Raw genomic sequence first — 21736 nt, 5'->3', positions numbered from 1 at the left:
GGAAAGGACTGTTTTATTTCACTTTGCGGTAACAAAAATATTACAACCAGAAACCACCAAGGTTTGGCGTAAAAAAATATTATTCAAGACCGAAAAAAAGTATTGTTATTAATTAATTCTCGCACCATGCGTTCTCCTTCATAACCTGCTCCTCTTCCTCCGGCGTAAAGTCACTGCGCACATGGAAAGTATCCCTGATCTCCTGCACAGTCTTGCCCTTCATCATATTAGCCACCGTATATCCGGTGAGGTCCAATAACGGCTGGATGTCCAAAAAGTTCGCCGCCAGCAACAAGTCAAACAAGGTTCCCTGGTCAATACGACAAAATTCATGATCGAAATCATCCATCTTCGCAATTGCCTCCTCAATCGCCGACTCCCTGCAATCGCTCTCCGTGTCCAGCGCAGGCTGGCTGGGGCATTGGCGGCGGCGGCTAGTGTCGTGGCGGTGGTGCGTGCAGTACTCGATTATTTTAGTGAGGATTGGCCCGCTGACGTTCGGTAGAGGGATGGGTTTGTCAGTTAGGCCGATGTCCGTAAGAATATTGCGGATGGTCCCGGATTGCTCGATGATGTCCTGCTCTACCTCGATAAGCGCTCCTTCGGCGGTTATCAGCTTAATCAATGTCATGTAAAGGCTGTTGAAATATATGTGAATATGAAAGAAAAGTTGGTATGAATAGCTATTTGATATGACATTTTGGAAGTGCAAAAAAGGGGATTGCGAAAAAAACATGGCTCATTTGACCCGCTATGATGGTGGGGACAAGTTATGGACTGACAATCGACAATGCAAGGCGGCCAGTCCAATTAATTCACATTTAAATTTATGCGTTAAATAATATGAGCAGCAATATGTCGGCGAGCAAACACCTGTTGTAAAAAGGTAGACATTTAAACGGCAGCCTCAACACACATCCAAAAGGCAATTAATCCGATCTGCCCAGCCATTATTATTATTGTTATTGTTATTTAAATATCTACGCCTAGCTTGAATTTGATTTTGTTGGTGCGTCGATGATGATCTCGCTGTGCGGGTTGAGGGCGTACTCTGTCCACGAGCCGTCGAACAGGGTTAGGGCGCTGCGGTCGACGCCGGCGTTAAGCAGGGCAAAGTACAGCACGGCGGCGGTGACGCCGCTGCCGCACGACGCGATGATTGGGCGCTTGAGGTTGACGCCGGCGGCCTCGAAGGCGGCGCGGATGTCAGCGGGGCGCTTGAGCACAGCGGGCGAGGTGTCGGTCGCAACGGTCATCTCGGACGACGGCACGCTGAGAGCCATCGGCATGTGGCCGGACGACAGGCCGGGGCGGAACTCGGGCGCGGCGCCAGTGAAGCGCGCGTGCGGGCGGGCGTCAATGATCTGGCGGCCGTGGGCGCCGGCGCTAGCCTTGAGCTCCTCGATTGCGCCGATGACGTCGGCGTAGTTGCACACGATGCGTTGGTCAGGATGGGCAATGTAGCTCTGGGTGGTGTGAGAAGTTTCGGCAGTCTCAGGCCCAGCCTCTGTCTCGCCGCCCTGGGCGGTCCACGCGGGCAGGCCGCCGTCGAGCACAGACACATTGTCGTGGCCCATTGCATGGAAGGTCCAAAACACGCGGCATGCAGGGCCGACGCCGGCCGAGTCGTAGACGATGACGTGGTCGTGGTTGGCGATGCCAAACTTGTCCATGGCCGAGGCAAAGAAGGCCGGCTGCGGGAGCATGTGCGGCAGGTCGGGACGGGTCAGATCCTTGATTGTGTCGATGTCGAAGAAGTGCGCTCCTGGGATGTGGGCGCGGGCGAACTCGTGCTTGGCGCTACGGTTTGCAGTTGGCAGGTGCCACGAGCAGTCAAGGACTTTGACGCGGCCCAGGTTGTCGCGCAGCCACGGCGCAGTGACTAGAATACTGGTGGAGGAAGCAGGTGAGCCGCTCATCGTTCTGGGCAGCGAGGTGTGAATTGCCTAGGGCGAATTTGTTTTGGGAGGGTTGTGAGAAGCGAGTAAAAACAATGAAAAACAATGGTGAGTAACGATGGGCGAGGCGGCCGATAAAAGAGGTAAAAAAGAAAGAGGGCGAGCCTGCAGTGGTAACTGAATTGAGCGATTGACTACTTACTCTGAGCGGGCTGGATGGCCGAGCGTGAAAAGTAGCAGTGGGAAAGGCAGCGACAGAAGCGGCAGCAGTATAAGAGGCAGCGAGTGAGCGCGCTCTGGCGGCGAAGTGCATATTTACGAGGGCAAGCATGGCGGGCGTTCGAGTAGCAGGGTGTTGTGGACCGTTTTTTCAGACTATATTTTAGACTTTTGGCCAGGCGACAGCAGATGCAATAAAAAAGATGCAATATAAAATACACAGGAAAAACAAGGGTTTGAAACAAAAGAAAGAAAAATAAAGCGATAAACGATAAACGAGCGGGGCCGGCGAGAGGGACATGGCGAACAAGAGGTGACGTGTCAGCAAGCAAAGACAACGCTCTAAAAAAGAGCAAAAAATTTCTCCCGAAGGAGATTCCGTCTCAAGATAAACGTGTCATCCTTGCGCAGGGAAACATGCTAATCTTCTCTGTATCGTAATAATTGTTATCAAGTGTCCCTCAAGGTAGGTTGCCCCACCTTGCGGACAATCTATATTGCGCGGCTTTAGATTTTATACTCTGAACAAATAAGGGTGTCTGTGGGTTATGGAGCAAAACAAGCATTTGACTGTGTGCTGCCCAGCATGTGATCATGTGATTGGTATAAGTATGTTTATTTACGATATTCGTCTCTTGCTCTTGTGGGGCCAGTGGTGATTGAAAAACATGAAAAACATGAAAAACAGCAGCAGCCCTTAAAATTACTATTATTTTCTCTACTTGGCTGCGACACACTTATTTCTGCGTTTGAAGCTTAAACCTAACACCAGTATAATGACCTGTAGTATAATGGCGTATAGTGCGTGGAGCCATTGAGCTGATTTTGGCCTGTGCCAATTGGCCAACAAAGCCTGTATTTGGCTGCGGGTTTTGCACGCCCTGAGTAAGGCACCTTGAAAAAATGATTTTGCACGCCTTGGGGAGCAAGAACAAAATCGCTTGATATGTTACCAACACGCGCCTCTGGCTATGGCATGCATGCTTGGAGGCCTATTCGCAAAGCACTACATGTGCAAATGGCGTAGATTGCGCAATAAAACAAGCAGCACATTTCCATTTTATTTTGCAACTTGGCAGATCGAGCAAACAAGAAATCTAAAATAATTTACAAAGTAGCCTTTGCTCGGACTATACTTTATTTAGTGCAGATGGGAAAAGAGGACGGCCTGTGTACAGCCACATTGATCCAATTTAAGGGAACTCAAAGCATAATAGGCGTCAAATAATAATTGGCAATGGAGCCAGAGAGAGAAAATAGATACATTGAGCGAAATATAAAACAAGTGAAAAAACAAATGATTAAGACTGATTTTTTACTGTGCCACCATGCCTATCATGGGCTCTATTACAGACTTGGCAATGAAGCCAGGGTTAGCAGTGGTGGGAAGTAGCTTTAATTGAGAACTGAGAATCGGCTACGAAAAAATAATATAATATTGTTAGCGTAGGATAAGTACAGCAAGGCCAGCAATAATGCTAGATAGGGGTATGTGCATATTGTTTTGATTTCCCACTCGGGTTGGTTTAGGAATGCGAGTGTTGCCGAATCCTTGCGCTTGGATGTGCATCGTTCCATTTTGCACCCAATACACTCCTCGTGTAAGATGTGGACAGGCGCATGATGATATTTTTTAGGCTAGACAAAAAGTTACATTCGGACTCTGGGGGCCTTACCATTCCGGGTGCCTTGCTCTTGCCAAAAAATAAAAAATGAAAAGTATGTGCATGGCCGCTTGATATAACTGGAATGGCGGTTGGGCATTCGCTTTGAGATACATCAAGCAGATGAGAAGAGTGATTTGCGGTGACAGAAAAATATATAGGATGTGCCGGCTACATGACTATGTTTCCCCCAACCGGATGATCTGGGACCAGAAAGGGGGCGGGCACCCCTGGCAGTGACCCCGGCGACGAAGATGGGAGGGAAAAAACACCAAAAAAGATGGGATCGCGCTGCTGTGCACCCGCGGATAATATTCACGACTGGTATGTGGGCGGTATGAGAACAATATGAGACCAGATGATGGTTTTTTTAGAGTCGGGGGGTCTGGATGATGAGGATGGGTCGTTGGAACAGGGCAGCAATGTGGCACTAAAACTGAAAGGGGACAGATACAGACAGATGCAAGCATGTGTGGCGAATCCAAGTTCAGGGGATAAGCAGCCAGCCAGGGCCGTGCGGTGTGAATTAAAAATAAGGTTTGGCCTAGCCCCAAAATATAATGTGTTTACCAGATCTGCATTATTATGTAATATATGGTATTCAACAAGAGCAATTAGCTCAGAAAATCGGTTCCAAATGGCTCAGATTAACCTTAAAGCCGGGTTAGCTCAATCGGTAGAGCGTAAGACTCTTAATCTTAAGGCTGCGGGTTCGACCCCCGCATTCGGCTCTTCTTTTGAAGTTTTTTTGCTGAGTCTATTTAAATTAAATGTTTTGGCCTTTTCTTTTTATATAACATATACTGCCCCCCGCACACAAAACTCATTTTTATATATGTTGTTGCATCTACTGCTACGCTATTCTCTTTTAAAAATGTTTTTTGTCATCCACTCGCTGCACTTGCTCACTACAAGCTATCCAAACCGTGCTATAAAACCAACTAACTATTTTCACTTGACAAAGCTATCTAGTATACTTTTCAAAAAAATCTATAAGGTTTTTTGTTTTAGTTTATTTTAATTTACCTCCTTTTTATTGCTTATTTTTCATTTTTCATTTTTTATAAGTATTTATATAGTCGCGGTTGGCCAATGCCTTTTTCCTGTGTGATACATAATCAAATAAAAATATACTGTTTATTCTAAGTAAAAACCACACATGGGCAACACACCCGGTGTGTCGTTTCCCTTTGCCTTTTAACAAAGCAGATTTTCCAATAAAAACATTGCATTTCCAATCAAACTGAAACATTTGAATTAAATAAGCTTACCAAGGCGTGGTATTATTTATTGTAATTACGGTTGTTTTTATTATAGAGCACACTCCCACTTTGTTTTTTGATGCACGTCTCAGCTTTTATTTTTTTTGTACTTTTTCTAAGCTATGCCTACACCAACAAACACTGTAAGGGGTATTTTCAAAACAAAACACACAGTAGCAGCCCTAAGTAACTTTGCTATGGCCTTCCTTGGGGTATTTTGCCTTGCCAGACAATCATCAATAAAAATAAAGGGTCGTATACTTCCAAGTTATGCCGTAGTTAAAGCCATTTACTTAGATTTTTGGCCCACTGTTGCGCAGCCCGAGGCCATGGAAGTGGGCGTTGAGGTCAAGAATTGAGAAACAGATTCCTGTCTGCATGCTGATAAATCGAATACAAACTAGATCATAGGTAATCGAATTAGGCGCCACTATTGACATCCAGACATATTGTGATACAAGGAATTGCGGCTTGTCTCCGGCGATTGATTCATTAATCAATCGCTAGTTAATTCCCTACTTGGATATGCGGGAATCCATACGCACACATAAATACTAATGAATATGAACAGTGGATGATGTTCATCCCTTAGCTTTCTTTTAGTTCATTTTGTTCAATATATATTTTTAACATAGCACAAGGTCTGTTAGCTTCAAATATTTTATTGAATTTTAATAAATTTATTATCCCGCCACAAACAGCTTGTAACCATCTTATATTAATATCATAAAATGTTTCTGTTTCTGTTTATAATAATAATTTTTGGCGAGTGATTGCTTGCAAATTGGTTTATGTATAAATTTTAATATAAAAAAGCAATCAGGAAATAATTAGTTTTGGTTGTAGCCAAATTACTATTTGGCAAACATTATTCAAGCTGTAATGTCTGTGTATATGCGCGACTGCAGTGCTGAAAGTGTAATTATTAAATAGTTATTATAACAATGTACAAAGCAGTTAAATGTCACTTAAACCGAATGATCCCCGCACCTGCTCCCGCAACTGTAAAATTTTAAATTAGTTACACGTGAATATTGCTATACAAACCCATAACTTGATTGGTTTAACCATCTTTGGCCAAGTATAATTGTTTTGTTGCGAGCGAAAATAAATGCAGATCATATTTAACCTATCATTTTTTATTATCAATAAATGACCAACCCTATCGTATTTTTTGACATTAAAATTGGCGGCGAAGATGCTGGCCGTATAGTAATGGAATTATTCGCGGATAAGGTGCCCAGGACAGCCGAGAACTTTCGTCAGCTGTGCACGGGCGAATACAGGATTAACAATGTTCCGCAGGGATACAAGAACTCAAGCTTCCATCGCATTATTCCTGGCTTTATGGCGCAAGGTGGCGACTTTGTCAAGGGGAATGGTAGCGGTCGGTTGTCCATATACGGCGACAAGTTTGCCGACGAAAATTTTGAACTGAGGCACACAGGTGCAGGTCTTTTGTCGATGGCCAACAGCGGCCCTGACACCAACGGATGTCAGTTCTTCCTGACATTACTTGAAACTCCATGGCTTGATGACAAGCATGTTGTATTTGGAAAACTTACTGACGGTTTGCTAACTCTAAGAAAGATTGAGAACGTGCCAACAGGTCCAGATAACAAGCCCAAAATGCCGGTCATCATCTCAGAGTGCGGCGAAATGTAGAAATAGCTTTATTTTAAATTTACTTTTAATACATTAACATCGAAATAAAATTATTATCAGTGGTCGTTGATGCGACTGCGCACTCAAAGTCCGACATATCCAATATTTTGGATACGCGCTGGATGGCAGCATAGCACGCAGCACGAATCAGTCCCTTGAGCTCGGCCCTGCTCATCTCCAGTTCGACCAGCCATGTGAACAATGTGTCCGTGTCCTCGACAGCCAAATTCCTGGTGGCGTGCTTCAAAATATCCAGTCGACTGGCGTACCCGGGTCGCGGCATGTGCATTATTTTGTCCAGCTTGCCCGCGCGCAAAATAGACTCGTCCATCAAATGTGGGGCGCTGGTGCCAGCCAGTATAACTACACTAGTGTCCTTGGAGATATTGTCCATTTCAAGGAACAGTTGCAAAATGAGTTTTTTGCCGACCTCGCCGGCCTAGTCGCAGCCACCAAGTATCGCTTTGATTTGTCGAGAAAAACAATGCCCGGGCTACGCTTGGCGCTCTCAAATGCGGAGGCGAGAGCCTTACCGGACTCGCCGACCTCACCCTTGATCATATCGAGGATCGCCATGGCTATAAGGTTCGCAGAGATATCGGTAGCTGCTGCCCTGGCCATCATTATTTTGGCGGTTTCGGGTGGCCTGTGCAGCAAGACTTCCCGTGGCGGCTTGATTCCCAAGCGCTTGAGCTGATCACAGTAGAGAAGTGGACACACAATCGACTCTTTCAAATCGTCTATTATGTCGTCCAAGCCACCGATATCACTCCAATGCACGCTGCCAGCCAACGCCGCAAGGGAGCATCAGTGACACTGTTGGTGGCGGTCTGCTGCTGTCGCTGTTTGACTCTGGTATGGGCCGCTATGATAGAAAATATCTCAGAAGCAATCTTGCCATGAGTGCGTGCCGCAATATCCTCAATGACTTGGGGCGCAGCATTATTGCTGGAAAACCAGCGGCACAGCTGCAAGTGATCAGCAATACTCGCCGGCACCAGAAGACAGATATAGTCATCGCAGGCGAACCGCAACAGCGCCGGGACTTTATCTGGATTACGCGTGGTTATAATCGCCAAATACCGGGCATTCGGAACGGTTGTTTAAGAAAGCACACATAGTACTTTTGGGTTTACACAAGACACACAACGTGCGTAATAAAAATAATATCACATTAGCAAATTCAAAATCGGTTCTATTCTGCCGAGTGCAGGCCAAGCGTCGATGCATCGAGGAAGCGGTCTTGGATAGCAGCATCGGACAACACGTTGACAGAGCGGCCGATGACAATGAGCCCAGGTGCGTTGTGGCCGACACGCTCGACCACCTCAACAATGGATGCCACGGTTGCTCTGACAGTGCGCTGGTCAAGGCATCCGGCGCGCTCAACAATAGCCACCGGCAGGCTGTCTGGGTAAGCAGCCTCGCGCAGCAGACTGACAATGGCAGGCAGCCGCTTGACCGCCATCAGCACAACCAGGGTGCGCGTGTCGAGATACTCTGGCACAACGGGCAAGTCGCCGTCGCGGTTGGCGCCCGAGACTATCAGCACTTGGTCGGCCACGCCGCGGTGCGTCACTGGGATTCCACACAGCCCCGGCCCGTTGATCGTGCTGGACAGCCCTGGAACAACCTGGGCCTCGTACCCATGGCTGCGGTAGAATAGTATCTCCTCGCCGCCGCGGCCGTACACAAAGGGATCGCCCTGCTTGAGCCGCACGACGCGCTTGCCCTTGGCGAGTTCTTCCAGCCCGCGACGGTTCAGGTCGTCCTGCGCCTCGGATGCGGCTCCAGGGAACTTGCGCGCCGTGTACACCTCGCACTTGATAATGCTAAGCACCGGCTCGGGGATCAGCTTGTCGGCCAGCACGATATCCGCCTGCAGCAGCTCCCGGTGCGCTCGCACGGTCAGCAAGTCGGGGTCGCCGACGCCGGCTCCAACTAAGACCAGCGACCCACTGGCCGCGCTGTGCTCATTCGACCCGCCCAGCACCGGCGACGCTGGCGCCGAGTTGTGTGCGATTTTGACAGATTTTGGGTCGGCCTGTTGCACATATGCGTCGAGCAGATCATCGATGTTGTCCGAGTCCAGGCGCGCCAGCTGCTCAATCGGCCAGTAGTCGCAGAGCTGCGTCAGCCATGTCATCCGCCGCTTGCCGTTGGCCGGGCTGGGATCAACCTCGCGAATGCGCCGGCGCAAGCGCCCGATCTGCTCGACCGCCAGCCCCGTGCCGCGCGGCAATGCCGATGCGACCTGCCGCCGGATGCGGTTGGCCAGCCGTGGTGCCTTTGAGTTTGTGCTCACGGCGATCTGCACCGAGTGGTCGCGGTGCGTCGACATGAACCAAAAGTCGCACAGGTCATTGATGTCCGCCGCGTTGACCGGAATGCGCTGTGCCCGGCATATGGTCGCTATCCGCCGCGACTCGTCTCCGTCGTTGATCGCTGTCAGCACCATGTCGGCGCCAGCCAGGTCTTTGTCTTTGAACATCCGCTGGTGCCACTGGATCTGCTTGCTGTCTGCCCGGCACTGCAGCTCGGCGCACAGCTCTGGCGCAACCACTGCGACATGGGCGTCGGCTTCGAGCGCGCTGAATACCCGCCCAGCAGCCACTGCGCCCCCGCCGACGATCAGAATGGTCTTGGCCTTGACCTGCCATGCCAGGATGAGCGAGCCGCCGCTCTGGGGATCACGAAAGGTTGTGTCAGACATGTGCTAAAAGGCGTGATGTGTAAAGCGTGCAAAAAATGGAAATATAAGATTAAAACTTGTGAAAGACTGAGAGGCTGAAGAGACAAGGACGCGAGTTTTTTTGTTATCTTGGGTTTTGCTCGAGGAAGATATAGAGATTGCGAATGGACCCAGGCCGTCTTGTGCCTGGGTTTTTTTCGGTGCATGTGCGCATTGACGTGCTTGACGAAGTAAGAAATGTTGAAAAGTCTGTGGCCAATCGATCTTTGCGACGATCACGCAATCTCTCTTCATTTCCACTGTTTTTTTGGCGCGTGCACAAGCTGCGGATTTCTGGCTGCCATTTTTTGTGCCTGTAAATGAAGTATGCGCTCGCTTTCTTTTTTTGCCAGCCTACTCCGCGCTTGCATAAATTGATTTTTGAAATATCAAATTGTATTTGTTGAAAGGTGCTAAATTTTGAATATGAATTAAAAGAAATCCCAGGGCGTAGATACTCGTCCACAATCCCTTATTTATATCTTTATTGGTGTTGTTTGGCAAAAGCATTGTCATATGCATACAACTTTAACTTGGACACCAAGGCCATTTGCAACATATTTGAAACATCCAAAAAAACAAACAAATGCATATTGGTTAGTTTGCGCCACATAGCCCAGCGCTTCGCCCATTTTAACGGCCTGATTAGCACTGACGTTGAAGTTGAATGTGTTCGGTGCCGAGAAGACAAGCACCATGGTCGAGCCCAACTTGAAGCCGCCAACCTCCTATCGCTTCTTCAGCGGCATGCCATTGAGACTGGGGTTCAAGGCCTTATAGCTCAACTGGAAAAGTCGCCGGGCGCCAGATAAATGACGCAAAAGTATAGTCTCTCGTGACCACACAGGGCGGCTCCAAGTGACTGTGAGGCAGGCGCCAAGGCGTCTGTGCTGCTAATCATGGAGTCCAGTGTGTATGGAATGCTGTTGACCACGGCAAACTTGTCGTCGGCCGCGGAATTTCGTGTTCATTAAAATAAAACTGCAAAAGGATATGTTGAATGACTGCTGGGTGATAGGTGTGTATATTTCCACAATTTTTATTTTTAAAAGCTTACATGACTAAATTTATATACAAAATGTATACAAATATGTTTTTTAATAAATTATTTGGGTGAATGATATTTTTATATAAATGTCTAGTACAGGCTTTTTATATTTCTAATATGAGGATACCAAGCTTTAAACTGTAAAATAAAATTATTCAAGTCCACAAGTTATTTTTCAAATATTTTTATCTGCTTCAATGAAGGTAGCTGCAGAATCAGAAAGTAAGCCCAGGTTTCCAAATCACCTGGATACTCACGTTGAGCGGTGCCAACTTTGACCGGCTATGGTTTGTGTTGTACACTGCGTCGCTTATGAACTCTGAAAAAAAATCCACGCGGAAAAAACCAACCGACAATTCAGATAATTCAGACATATTGGCTAATAATGATGCGATGTGATGAATATCAATCACCTCCCTCAAATGTATCTGAGTAAGATTGGTCCAGTTGATTATATTGAAGTTCAGGGGAAATGTGTCCTTTCGAGGCAGATTCTGCTTTTGGATACGCGAGACTTTCTATTAAAGTAATGGTTAGTCAACTTGTAAAACTCGGACTCGCTTTCTTGTCCGATATTGTCGACGTAGAGTACCAAACTCTTAATCTCCTTTATGTTGAATTCCTTGACCAATTTTATTTTATTCAGCGATTTTGAAATGGTAACTGACCAAATCATCTTGGGAAATGTGTAGTGTGCCGAGAGAAGCTGAGTGCCTGGGTTGTTAACAATTGTCAGGTAATCGAGCTTTGGAAGTCGAACATAATGCCTTCCAATACTATTATTTGAGCCGGCCTAAATATTTGCGTGAATATCATTTGAACTAACTGTCTCGTCAATAAATGACAAAAACAAAACTTTTAATCGGTTGAAGATGATAATGTTGGAGGACCGATTCCGAGAAAAATAATCCCATGAGAAATGCAAAAGCACATTCCTCATCTTTAAATGAAGGAGTGCTGCTGGATTGATCTTTGGGAGGATGCTCTCTACCACAGAGTCCAATCTGATATCCAAATGTGTCAGATTCGCCAAAAAAGACTGAGATGTAAACGCTGTGAAGTTTGTAACGGAACTATTGTATATTGAGCGCAGTTGGCTACCGTATTCACTGATGATTCTGCTGCACAGTGCGGTTGTTTTGTTGGTGGCTGGATTTATGTTAAAGCTAACGCTGACTACGTTGGCCATAGTGGCCACAAACCAATCAGCAAATGAGTTATCTGGCGCCAGTTCATAAAACGGCTCATCGATAAGCAGAGCGTTACGTTTCTCCACATACTCGTTGACAGTCATGTCGAGGAAGTTGACACGAGTCCAATCATATTTGTCTGATTTGAAAATATATTTGTGTGTAAGGATGAACATGCCGAGACACATCTCGTTGGTCGCTATGACAAATACGGTCCAGACCAGATGCGCAAAGTTGACTGATTTGATAAGATCAATGTTTGTTATCTCTGTTTTGTCTTTAGGTTTGTCTGGCGTCTCTTCAATAAGGTACGCCGTCCTGTACACTACACGCTTGCCTATAGCTCTCCGCTCCCGACAAAAGGCGAGTAATTTGAGCGAGTGCTTCCATGACAAAGTTAAGTTTGTTTTGTTGACCGTTGACGTATATTTCAATATAAGATTTGTGATAACTAATGGAAGGTTGTATGTGCCTGTCATATTTGTTAAATATATGGTGAAAATAAAAATAAAATTAAGAAAATTATAATAGAAAATGAGCATAAAAGGTATAAAAAGTTGAAATCTATATCTATATATCTATATATTTGTATTATTGATTTATTTTTGGCCTTTAAGCGGTTATTTTTACAAAAACTTTTTGGGCGTAGTTATGATTAGGAGTACCAGTGGATACCACGACAATCCCATTCTTTGATGTGGATTACCAGAGCAAAACAAGCCCCATCTGCGGCGTTAGCAAATATACTATTGAGTGAAAGTAGCGCAAATAAAGGTTATTTGCACGTCTATAAAAACAGCAATTAAGGCAAGCGAGATAAACGAGTAATAATATTCCAGAGCGGTACAATGTTGTTTCAAGGGGAAAAGTGGCAGAGACGGCACTATAAGGGACCACAAGCTAGAAAGTGGCCGCGGCTGCAGCGGCAAGCAGGGTGGGATGTAGGCATAAATAAATTAAAATCAAGCTAACACCCATTACTGCTGCGCACAGTTGGGAACCAAACAACGTGTACTAAGAACAATTCAATTCTAAAAAACAACGCACAATGAAGACACTGCGGCAAAAAGCCACTGTGCACCACAATAAAATTGACGTTAATCGGTAATCGTTAGACCAAAGATAATGCACAGCCTACCATATTATTTCTCGGCTGCAACTAATGCAAGTGCGCCAGAACAAAGCTAAAGCTTTAAAATAAAATAGTTACTATTGGGTTTTATGTTAAGATATCTAATATAATATTATAAAATAATTAAAAGGGTATCTATTAGTAAGGATAGCCTTGCCGAACTAAGCGGCTTTGTCCCCCTTTTAAAAGATATTGTAAAACTATTGAAAATGTATGCTCGTTTGCGTTGCTATGAAGAAAACGCCTTCTTGGCATCTCTCCATTCCTTCCGGCGTAAACATAGAATTTTCGACAATAGCCGCAGCTGGGGAGACAATTCCTGTTGTACCAATGGCAAATGTCGTCACAACCCATTTTGTCTTTGTAAGTACGCGGCATTCACAATTAACCATGGACGTCGATTGTGAATGCGCCAACCTCACGCTCGTCGTTGCTTACATTCATTACACTGTCGTTGGCCGCCGGCCCCGTGATGCAACATTGCAAAAACGTATTTATGTTTTAAATTAAATCATTAGCAATAAAACATGCAAAAAATGTATTTGTCATTTCTGCAGGCATTGTAACAATTCCGGTTAGCATTAATAATGGCATTTGAATACTCTGTTAGGTGGCGTACGCACAGTGTATACGCTTTATTATTATTTGCATGCATATAATCTGCTGGATGCAAAAAGCGATACATTTAACAGGAAAATCAATTTTGTATGGCCAGCAGTATTAAAAATCAAGGAGCGTATATGCAGTGGTCAAGCTATGAGTTGGTTATAATCATTGTTTTTGGCAATAAACCGTTGCTGGCAAATTAATGTATATCAAGTCCAAGCGTGCAGTATATTTTTCACAAAATAAACCACTTTTTCAAACAATTAATTCAAAAATTGAAGAGCTCTCAAACAAAAATTATTTTTTGCTGTTTGGCATTGCAACTGCTCTGCTGGGGTATCCGTTTTTATACAGGTCGACTCTATTCCTGTGATGGATGAATCCTTAAATAAATCTTGGTGGTGGAATTGAATAAATAGAATGGTCTGCCCATTTAAGGGCTGTTGTTCAAGCAACTGGGTTGGCAATTTTCTAAGGCCATTACTTAAACACAAACTCGACATTGCATGCACAGGCAAATTTATAAAACCCCAAATTGCAAAACAACAGTGTCTAAAAGGAACACAACTTTAAACTAATTAAAAGCGAGAAACAAAAGGAAATATAGATGGTTAAAGATATTAAAAATATGTAGATAGCGGTGTGTCGGTGCTATACGCTTTTTAAACCAACAAATAATTAAAAGCAATTCACATGCTCTATTGACACATTGTTAGTAAGTAATTTACATTATGTTGATGTAATATTTTTTAATTTTATTTACATAAAATTTGCGTGCAATAGTGTAATAAAACTTATTCGTACTAACTAATTTTATTAAAAATCCACTATAAGGGAGCTTAAAGAGCTCCGCTTATCTATTCGAAACCATCGCCCGTGAAAATAGAAATCGCGATCGTAAACAATCACAATTTCAAACAATCGCAAATTCCCAATTGCGATTGTCACGTGACATTGAAATAATTGATGTCACAAATAGGGTATCCACAATTTTCTATAATGTAACATATGTTAAGAAAACTAAATACCAAATTTTTTTGTAGGTAGAATTGTGATGAGAAGGGGGTGTGAGCACTACTATAGTAGAATTAGAAAAGTGGGGGTAATTTTATAATTGGTTTTTAATACTAGCGTTTCTAAAGTGCTACTAGCGCTAGTTTCGTCTTATATATGTAGGCTTGCCTTCCTTGTGTACTCCGCCAGTTGTGCACTCCGTTGGCAAGAACTGATTCTTATAAAAGTAGCCCGGGTCTCTGATATGCCATTGCTGTGGTCTTTGCTTGTGTACGCTCATACATACGTATTTCAAGACGGACAATGTGTCTGGATGTGCTATGTTAAAAATATATATTGAACAAAATGAACTAAAAGAAAGCTAAGGGATGAACATCATCCACTGTTCATATTCATTAGTATTTATGTGTGCGTATGGATTCCCGCATATCCAAGTAGGGAATTAACTAGCGATTGATTAATGAATCAATCGCCGGAGACAAGCCGCAATTCCTTGTATCACAATATGTCTGGATGTCAATAGTGGCGCCTAATTCGATTACCTATGATCTAGTTTGTATTCGATTTATCAGCATGCAGACAGGAATCTGTTTCTCAATTCTTGACCTCAACGCCCACTTCCATGGCCTCGGGCTGCGCAACAGTGGGCCAAAAATCTAAGTAAATGGCTTTAACTACGGCATAACTTGGAAGTATACGACCCTTTATTTTTATTGATGATTGTCTGGCAAGGCAAAATACCCCAAGGAAGGCCATAGCAAAGTTACTTAGGGCTGCTACTGTGTGTTTTGTTTTGAAAATACCCCTTACAGTGTTTGTTGGTGTAGGCATAGCTTAGAAAAAGTACAAAAAAAATAAAAGCTGAGACGTGCATCAAAAAACAAAGTGGGAGTGTGCTCTATAATAAAAACAACCGTAATTACAATAAATAATACCACGCCTTGGTAAGCTTATTTAATTCAAATGTTTCAGTTTGATTGGAAATGCAATGTTTTTATTGGAAAATCTGCTTTGTTAAAAGGCAAAGGGAAACGACACACCGGGTGTGTTGCCCATGTGTGGTTTTTACTTAGAATAAACAGTATATTTTTATTTGATTATGTATCACACAGGAAAAAGGCATTGGCCAACCGCGACTATATAAATACTTATAAAAAATGAAAAATGAAAAATAAGCAATAAAAAGGAGGTAAATTAAAATAAACTAAAACAAAAAACCTTATAGATTTTTTTGAAAAGTATACTAGATAGCTTTGTCAAGTGAAAATAGTTAGTTGGTTTTATAGCACGGTTTGGATAGCTTGTAGTGAGCAAGTGCAGCGAGTGGATGACAAAAAACATTTTTAAAAGAGAATAGCGTAGCAGTAGATGCAACAACATATATAAAAATGAGTTTTGTGTGCGGGGGCAGTATATGTTATATAAAAAGAAAAGGCCAAAACATTTAATTTAAATAGACTCAGCAAAAAAACTTCAAAAGAAGAGCCGAATGCGGGGGTCGAACCCGCAGCCTTAAGATTAAGAGTCTTACGCTCTACCGATTGAGCTAACCCGGCTTTAAGGTTAATCTGAGCCATTTGGAACCGATTTTCTGAGCTAATTGCTCTTGTTGAATACCATATATTACATAATAATGCAGATCTGGTAAACACATTATATTTTGGGGCTAGGCCAAACCTTATTTTTAATTCACACCGCACGGCCCTGGCTGGCTGCTTATCCCCTGAACTTGGATTCGCCACACATGCTTGCATCTGTCTGTATCTGTCCCCTTTCAGTTTTAGTGCCACATTGCTGCCCTGTTCCAACGACCCATCCTCATCATCCAGACCCCCCGACTCTAAAAAAACCATCATCTGGTCTCATATTGTTCTCATACCGCCCACATACCAGTCGTGAATATTATCCGCGGGTGCACAGCAGCGCGATCCCATCTTTTTTGGTGTTTTTTCCCTCCCATCTTCGTCGCCGGGGTCACTGCCAGGGGTGCCCGCCCCCTTTCTGGTCCCAGATCATCCGGTTGGGGGAAACATAGTCATGTAGCCGGCACATCCTATATATTTTTCTGTCACCGCAAATCACTCTTCTCATCTGCTTGATGTATCTCAAAGCGAATGCCCAACCGCCATTCCAGTTATATCAAGCGGCCATGCACATACTTTTCATTTTTTATTTTTTGGCAAGAGCAAGGCACCCGGAATGGTAAGGCCCCCAGAGTCCGAATGTAACTTTTTGTCTAGCCTAAAAAATATCATCATGCGCCTGTCCACATCTTACACGAGGAGTGTATTGGGTGCAAAATGGAACGATGCACATCCAAGCGCAAGGATTCGGCAACACTCGCATTCCTAAACCAACCCGAGTGGGAAATCAAAACAATATGCACATACCCCTATCTAGCATTATTGCTGGCCTTGCTGTACTTATCCTACGCTAACAATATTATATTATTTTTTCGTAGCCGATTCTCAGTTCTCAATTAAAGCTACTTCCCACCACTGCTAACCCTGGCTTCATTGCCAAGTCTGTAATAGAGCCCATGATAGGCATGGTGGCACAGTAAAAAATCAGTCTTAATCATTTGTTTTTTCACTTGTTTTATATTTCGCTCAATGTATCTATTTTCTCTCTCTGGCTCCATTGCCAATTATTATTTGACGCCTATTATGCTTTGAGTTCCCTTAAATTGGATCAATGTGGCTGTACACAGGCCGTCCTCTTTTCCCATCTGCACTAAATAAAGTATAGTCCGAGCAAAGGCTACTTTGTAAATTATTTTAGATTTCTTGTTTGCTCGATCTGCCAAGTTGCAAAATAAAATGGAAATGTGCTGCTTGTTTTATTGCGCAATCTACGCCATTTGCACATGTAGTGCTTTGCGAATAGGCCTCCAAGCATGCATGCCATAGCCAGAGGCGCGTGTTGGTAACATATCAAGCGATTTTGTTCTTGCTCCCCAAGGCGTGCAAAATCATTTTTTCAAGGTGCCTTACTCAGGGCGTGCAAAACCCGCAGCCAAATACAGGCTTTGTTGGCCAATTGGCACAGGCCAAAATCAGCTCAATGGCTCCACGCACTATACGCCATTATACTACAGGTCATTATACTGGTGTTAGGTTTAAGCTTCAAACGCAGAAATAAGTGTGTCGCAGCCAAGTAGAGAAAATAATAGTAATTTTAAGGGCTGCTGCTGTTTTTCATGTTTTTCATGTTTTTCAATCACCACTGGCCCCACAAGAGCAAGAGACGAATATCGTAAATAAACATACTTATACCAATCACATGATCACATGCTGGGCAGCACACAGTCAAATGCTTGTTTTGCTCCATAACCCACAGACACCCTTATTTGTTCAGAGTATAAAATCTAAAGCCGCGCAATATAGATTGTCCGCAAGGTGGGGCAACCTACCTTGAGGGACACTTGATAACAATTATTACGATACAGAGAAGATTAGCATGTTTCCCTGCGCAAGGATGACACGTTTATCTTGAGACGGAATCTCCTTCGGGAGAAATTTTTTGCTCTTTTTTAGAGCGTTGTCTTTGCTTGCTGACACGTCACCTCTTGTTCGCCATGTCCCTCTCGCCGGCCCCGCTCGTTTATCGTTTATCGCTTTATTTTTCTTTCTTTTGTTTCAAACCCTTGTTTTTCCTGTGTATTTTATATTGCATCTTTTTTATTGCATCTGCTGTCGCCTGGCCAAAAGTCTAAAATATAGTCTGAAAAAACGGTCCACAACACCCTGCTACTCGAACGCCCGCCATGCTTGCCCTCGTAAATATGCACTTCGCCGCCAGAGCGCGCTCACTCGCTGCCTCTTATACTGCTGCCGCTTCTGTCGCTGCCTTTCCCACTGCTACTTTTCACGCTCGGCCATCCAGCCCGCTCAGAGTAAGTAGTCAATCGCTCAATTCAGTTACCACTGCAGGCTCGCCCTCTTTCTTTTTTACCTCTTTTATCGGCCGCCTCGCCCATCGTTACTCACCATTGTTTTTCATTGTTTTTACTCGCTTCTCACAACCCTCCCAAAACAAATTCGCCCTAGGCAATTCACACCTCGCTGCCCAGAACGATGAGCGGCTCACCTGCTTCCTCCACCAGTATTCTAGTCACTGCGCCGTGGCTGCGCGACAACCTGGGCCGCGTCAAAGTCCTTGACTGCTCGTGGCACCTGCCAACTGCAAACCGTAGCGCCAAGCACGAGTTCGCCCGCGCCCACATCCCAGGAGCGCACTTCTTCGACATCGACACAATCAAGGATCTGACCCGTCCCGACCTGCCGCACATGCTCCCGCAGCCGGCCTTCTTTGCCTCGGCCATGGACAAGTTTGGCATCGCCAACCACGACCACGTCATCGTCTACGACTCGGCCGGCGTCGGCCCTGCATGCCGCGTGTTTTGGACCTTCCATGCAATGGGCCACGACAATGTGTCTGTGCTCGACGGCGGCCTGCCCGCGTGGACCGCCCAGGGCGGCGAGACAGAGGCTGGGCCTGAGACTGCCGAAACTTCTCACACCACCCAGAGCTACATTGCCCATCCTGACCAACGCATCGTGTGCAACTACGCCGACGTCATCGGCGCAATCGAGGAGCTCAAGGCTAGCGCCGGCGCCCACGGCCGCCAGATCATTGACGCCCGCCCGCACGCGCGCTTCACTGGCGCCGCGCCCGAGTTCCGCCCCGGCCTGTCGTCCGGCCACATGCCGATGGCTCTCAGCGTGCCGTCGTCCGAGATGACCGTTGCGACCGACACCTCGCCCGCTGTGCTCAAGCGCCCCGCTGACATCCGCGCCGCCTTCGAGGCCGCCGGCGTCAACCTCAAGCGCCCAATCATCGCGTCGTGCGGCAGCGGCGTCACCGCCGCCGTGCTGTACTTTGCCCTGCTTAACGCCGGCGTCGACCGCAGCGCCCTAACCCTGTTCGACGGCTCGTGGACAGAGTACGCCCTCAACCCGCACAGCGAGATCATCATCGACGCACCAACAAAATCAAATTCAAGCTAGGCGTAGATATTTAAATAACAATAGCAATAATAATAATGGCTGGGCAGATCGGATTAATTGCCTTTTGGATGTGTGTTGAGGCTGCCGTTTAAATGTCTACCTTTTTACAACAGGTGTTTGCTCGCCGACATATTGCTGCTCATACCGTCACCACTCGGCAAAAGTGACAAATCCATGTCCGAACTCTGTGCATGCCATCTGTCGTGAAGCCGTCCAAAGCCGCATACCTCCGTCTGCCGCTCGTCAGTTTTGCGTGGACTGGTGGGCTGCGGCCCAGGGAACTCAACTGAAGTAAACTCGCAGTAATCTCCAGACGCGGCAATAAATGGCTTAGGTCCGAGTTTTATATTGCATTCCAATGCATTGCTTTGCTGGACCATCCGACAATGAAAGTTTTGCAACGATCCGACCATGTCGACACTCTCTATTATACCAACTCTACCATTGCGGCATGGCTGTAGGCACTGGGCGGGCATCCATTATTTTGAGCGTATGTCGTGCTGGAAAACATAGCCGGCCGAGTCCTCAATAAGATTTGCTGCCGAGATGTAGGGCTCACTTTTTTTGCGCGCATAATCCGGCGTAATTGGAACGCTTCGACGGGACTTGCAGTCATCAGTGATCATACCGTTCATGCCCAGAGCTGCCCCACATAAAATCTGGTTCGTCAATGTGGCCATGGTGGGACTCGGTCAGCACAAGCTGGCTATTGGCCAATCGTCTAGATTCTGAAGAGCTGGTGCTATTTTTGCCTATCTTTAAGTATGTATTATGAGCGAGGCCTGTTGAAATGTCCGATTTAACCGAAATATCTGTTTCGGCGGCGCCCATGCCATATTGTGTGCGCAATCCATCGTCAATCATCTTTTGTCGCCACTCTTCCAAGTGTCACGGTAAAAAAAGCAATTGTACAGCGGCTTGAACATGATTAGCCACCACATATAGTTTGCGGTCAGTTGGTCAATGGTAACCAGCACAACGTGCCAGTAAAGAGATACTGGTAAATGGGGAACCATGTAGAGAAGCGCTTGGTTGAAAACAGTGCACAAAACAAGCAGGCCCAGCGACACGGCCATCTCTTTGACCTCGCTAAACGAGCTGCGCACGTTTCGCAGCAGCCACATCATGGCTGTATACGCAACCCAAACGGCCCAGAGCATTGTGCAGTACGTGGTAACCAAATTCTCGTTGACAGAACAAAACTCGATGCTATCCAAAAATACCATGGTCATCCTGCGTGGCACTAATGTGGATATAGTGCCGACAATTGAAATGATAAGAATGTATACCAGATAAGGAAGCGTGCGCCTATAGCCCTGCATTGGCTTGTTTCGGCAGAACACGCAGTAAAAATTGTACGAGCGGATTGTAAGCAGGGCACCCAGAGAAAAATTGCCCAGCATCGACCTGAACCACACGAGTATCAGTATGCAGTTGCCAAAAACGGGGCTACGAACATGCACCAGGCCGCATAGGGTCACGTCGCCGAGAAAAAAGAATATGCAATGGAGATAAATTCTGGTCATCAGAGGAATATTTTTGGCTTTGAGTGGCGTGTAGTGGCGATTGAACCATATGTAGATATTGGCAATCAAGCCGATCAAAAGAATGGCTATGTAGAAAAGGACCACAGCAAAGTCGACGTATCCAGCCGGATCGACAGACAAACCCGAGAAGGCTGCCAGTTCAATGCACTTTTTCTCATCCGAGGTCATGTCATAGTACATTAGAAAGAAAAATTATGTCTGTAAAAGTGTAAAAGTTAACAGAGGCGTCAAAAATAATAAAAGGTATAAATTACATAAATGCGGCTAATCATTAAAAATAAAACAAAATAAACCGCGGGTGCAGGGACTTGCAGGGGGCCCAAAAAAGAAAGATACACTGGCACATTAAATGTAAAACCGGCGATAGACTTTAGAATATGATGCTAATTGCGAGCAATTTTTTGTTTAAAATTTTTTGACTGTATAGTTATTGCGTCCCTTTCAAGGGAATGTTTGACTTTGAACAATACAAATCAACACGTGGAACATAATTTAGCGCCAAACATAATCGAAATAGAGCAAACACTGGATATATATATATATTTTTTTTTTAAAAAATTCAGGCCAGTATTGAAACACAACAACAATATTCAGAATATTTCAATTGGATTATTATTCTAAAATTCCAATGGCCAAAATTTTTATGTGTATAATTATGCGAATAAATGTAAAAAAAATATTTTAGGCGGCTGTGTGCCACACGGCTTAGAATTAAGCCTTTATGTCCGACAATGGGACATGAAAAACATGT

At 45.0% G+C, this 21736-nt stretch overlaps 8 protein-coding genes and 2 non-coding genes across 10 annotated transcripts; 3 read left to right on the top strand and 7 right to left on the bottom strand.

Annotated features, from left to right (window-relative positions):
* Positions 1–5: 5 nt before the first annotated feature.
* Positions 6–685, bottom strand: BX661DRAFT_186245 (E3 ubiquitin ligase SCF complex, Skp subunit). The gene has a single exon (XM_051536994.1). It carries the CDS (start codon positions 629–631, stop codon positions 113–115), a length of 519 nt encoding a protein of 172 aa, XP_051389763.1. The 5' UTR covers positions 632–685; the 3' UTR covers positions 6–112.
* Positions 686–986: 301 nt separating this feature from the next.
* Positions 987–1919, bottom strand: BX661DRAFT_200036 (Rhodanese-like domain-containing protein; the record flags this gene model as incomplete). Its single annotated transcript, XM_051538372.1, has 1 exon — positions 987–1919. The coding sequence occupies one exon, from the start codon at positions 1917–1919 to the stop codon at positions 987–989; it is 933 nt and encodes a 310-aa protein (XP_051389762.1).
* A 2520-nt stretch (positions 1920–4439) lies between these two features.
* BX661DRAFT_t96 lies at positions 4440–4512 on the top strand. Its single transcript has one exon. It is a non-coding gene; the product is annotated as a tRNA-Lys (tRNA).
* A 1667-nt stretch (positions 4513–6179) lies between these two features.
* On the top strand, positions 6180–6768 carry BX661DRAFT_186244 (cyclophilin-like domain-containing protein). The gene has a single exon (XM_051536993.1). The coding sequence runs from the start codon at positions 6196–6198 to the stop codon at positions 6706–6708; it is 513 nt and encodes a 170-aa protein (XP_051389761.1). The 5' UTR covers positions 6180–6195; the 3' UTR covers positions 6709–6768.
* On the bottom strand, positions 6765–7798 carry BX661DRAFT_200034 (uncharacterized protein; the record flags this gene model as incomplete). Its single annotated transcript, XM_051538371.1, has 5 exons — positions 6765–6790; positions 6853–7138; positions 7192–7401; positions 7470–7753; positions 7792–7798. The coding sequence occupies 5 exons, from the start codon at positions 7796–7798 to the stop codon at positions 6765–6767; spliced, it is 813 nt and encodes a 270-aa protein (XP_051389760.1).
* A 98-nt stretch (positions 7799–7896) lies between these two features.
* On the bottom strand, positions 7897–9540 carry BX661DRAFT_186243 (tetrapyrrole methylase). The gene has a single exon (XM_051536992.1). It carries the CDS (start codon positions 9419–9421, stop codon positions 7904–7906), a length of 1518 nt encoding a protein of 505 aa, XP_051389759.1. The 5' UTR covers positions 9422–9540; the 3' UTR covers positions 7897–7903.
* A 1340-nt stretch (positions 9541–10880) lies between these two features.
* On the bottom strand, positions 10881–11298 carry BX661DRAFT_54530 (uncharacterized protein). Its single transcript, XM_051539255.1, has one exon. It carries the CDS (start codon positions 11161–11163, stop codon positions 10951–10953), a length of 213 nt encoding a protein of 70 aa, XP_051389758.1. The 5' UTR covers positions 11164–11298; the 3' UTR covers positions 10881–10950.
* A 4614-nt stretch (positions 11299–15912) lies between these two features.
* On the bottom strand, positions 15913–15985 carry BX661DRAFT_t93. The gene has a single exon. It is a non-coding gene; the product is annotated as a tRNA-Lys (tRNA).
* Positions 15986–18505: 2520 nt separating this feature from the next.
* Positions 18506–19438, top strand: BX661DRAFT_145321 (Rhodanese-like domain-containing protein; the record flags this gene model as incomplete). Its single annotated transcript, XM_051533109.1, has 1 exon — positions 18506–19438. One exon carries the CDS (start codon positions 18506–18508, stop codon positions 19436–19438), a length of 933 nt encoding a protein of 310 aa, XP_051389757.1.
* Positions 19439–19542: 104 nt separating this feature from the next.
* BX661DRAFT_200031 (uncharacterized protein) lies at positions 19543–21165 on the bottom strand (the record flags this gene model as incomplete). Its single annotated transcript, XM_051538370.1, has 4 exons — positions 19543–19734; positions 19948–20032; positions 20067–20144; positions 20351–21165. The coding sequence occupies 4 exons, from the start codon at positions 21163–21165 to the stop codon at positions 19543–19545; spliced, it is 1170 nt and encodes a 389-aa protein (XP_051389756.1).
* Positions 21166–21736: the final 571 nt, after the last annotated feature.

Source organism: Kickxella alabastrina (assembly GCF_025024165.1).
Source record: "Kickxella alabastrina strain RSA 675 chromosome Unknown BX661scaffold_21, whole genome shotgun sequence".
NCBI lineage: Eukaryota > Fungi > Kickxellomycota > Kickxellomycetes > Kickxellales > Kickxellaceae > Kickxella > Kickxella alabastrina.
Note: the sequence above shows the minus strand (reverse complement) of the source record. Positions and strands in the feature narration are given on the sequence as shown.

What these genes read in the sequence shown, in the direction of transcription:
- BX661DRAFT_186245 (XM_051536994.1), bottom strand. Translation starts at nt 631, where the DNA reads ATGACATTGATTAAGCTGATAACCGCCGAAGGAGCGCTTATCGAGGTA.
- BX661DRAFT_186244 (XM_051536993.1), top strand. Translation starts at nt 6,196, where the DNA reads ATGACCAACCCTATCGTATTTTTTGACATTAAAATTGGCGGCGAAGAT.
- BX661DRAFT_186243 (XM_051536992.1), bottom strand. Translation starts at nt 9,421, where the DNA reads ATGTCTGACACAACCTTTCGTGATCCCCAGAGCGGCGGCTCGCTCATC.
- BX661DRAFT_54530 (XM_051539255.1), bottom strand. Translation starts at nt 11,163, where the DNA reads ATGATTTGGTCAGTTACCATTTCAAAATCGCTGAATAAAATAAAATTG.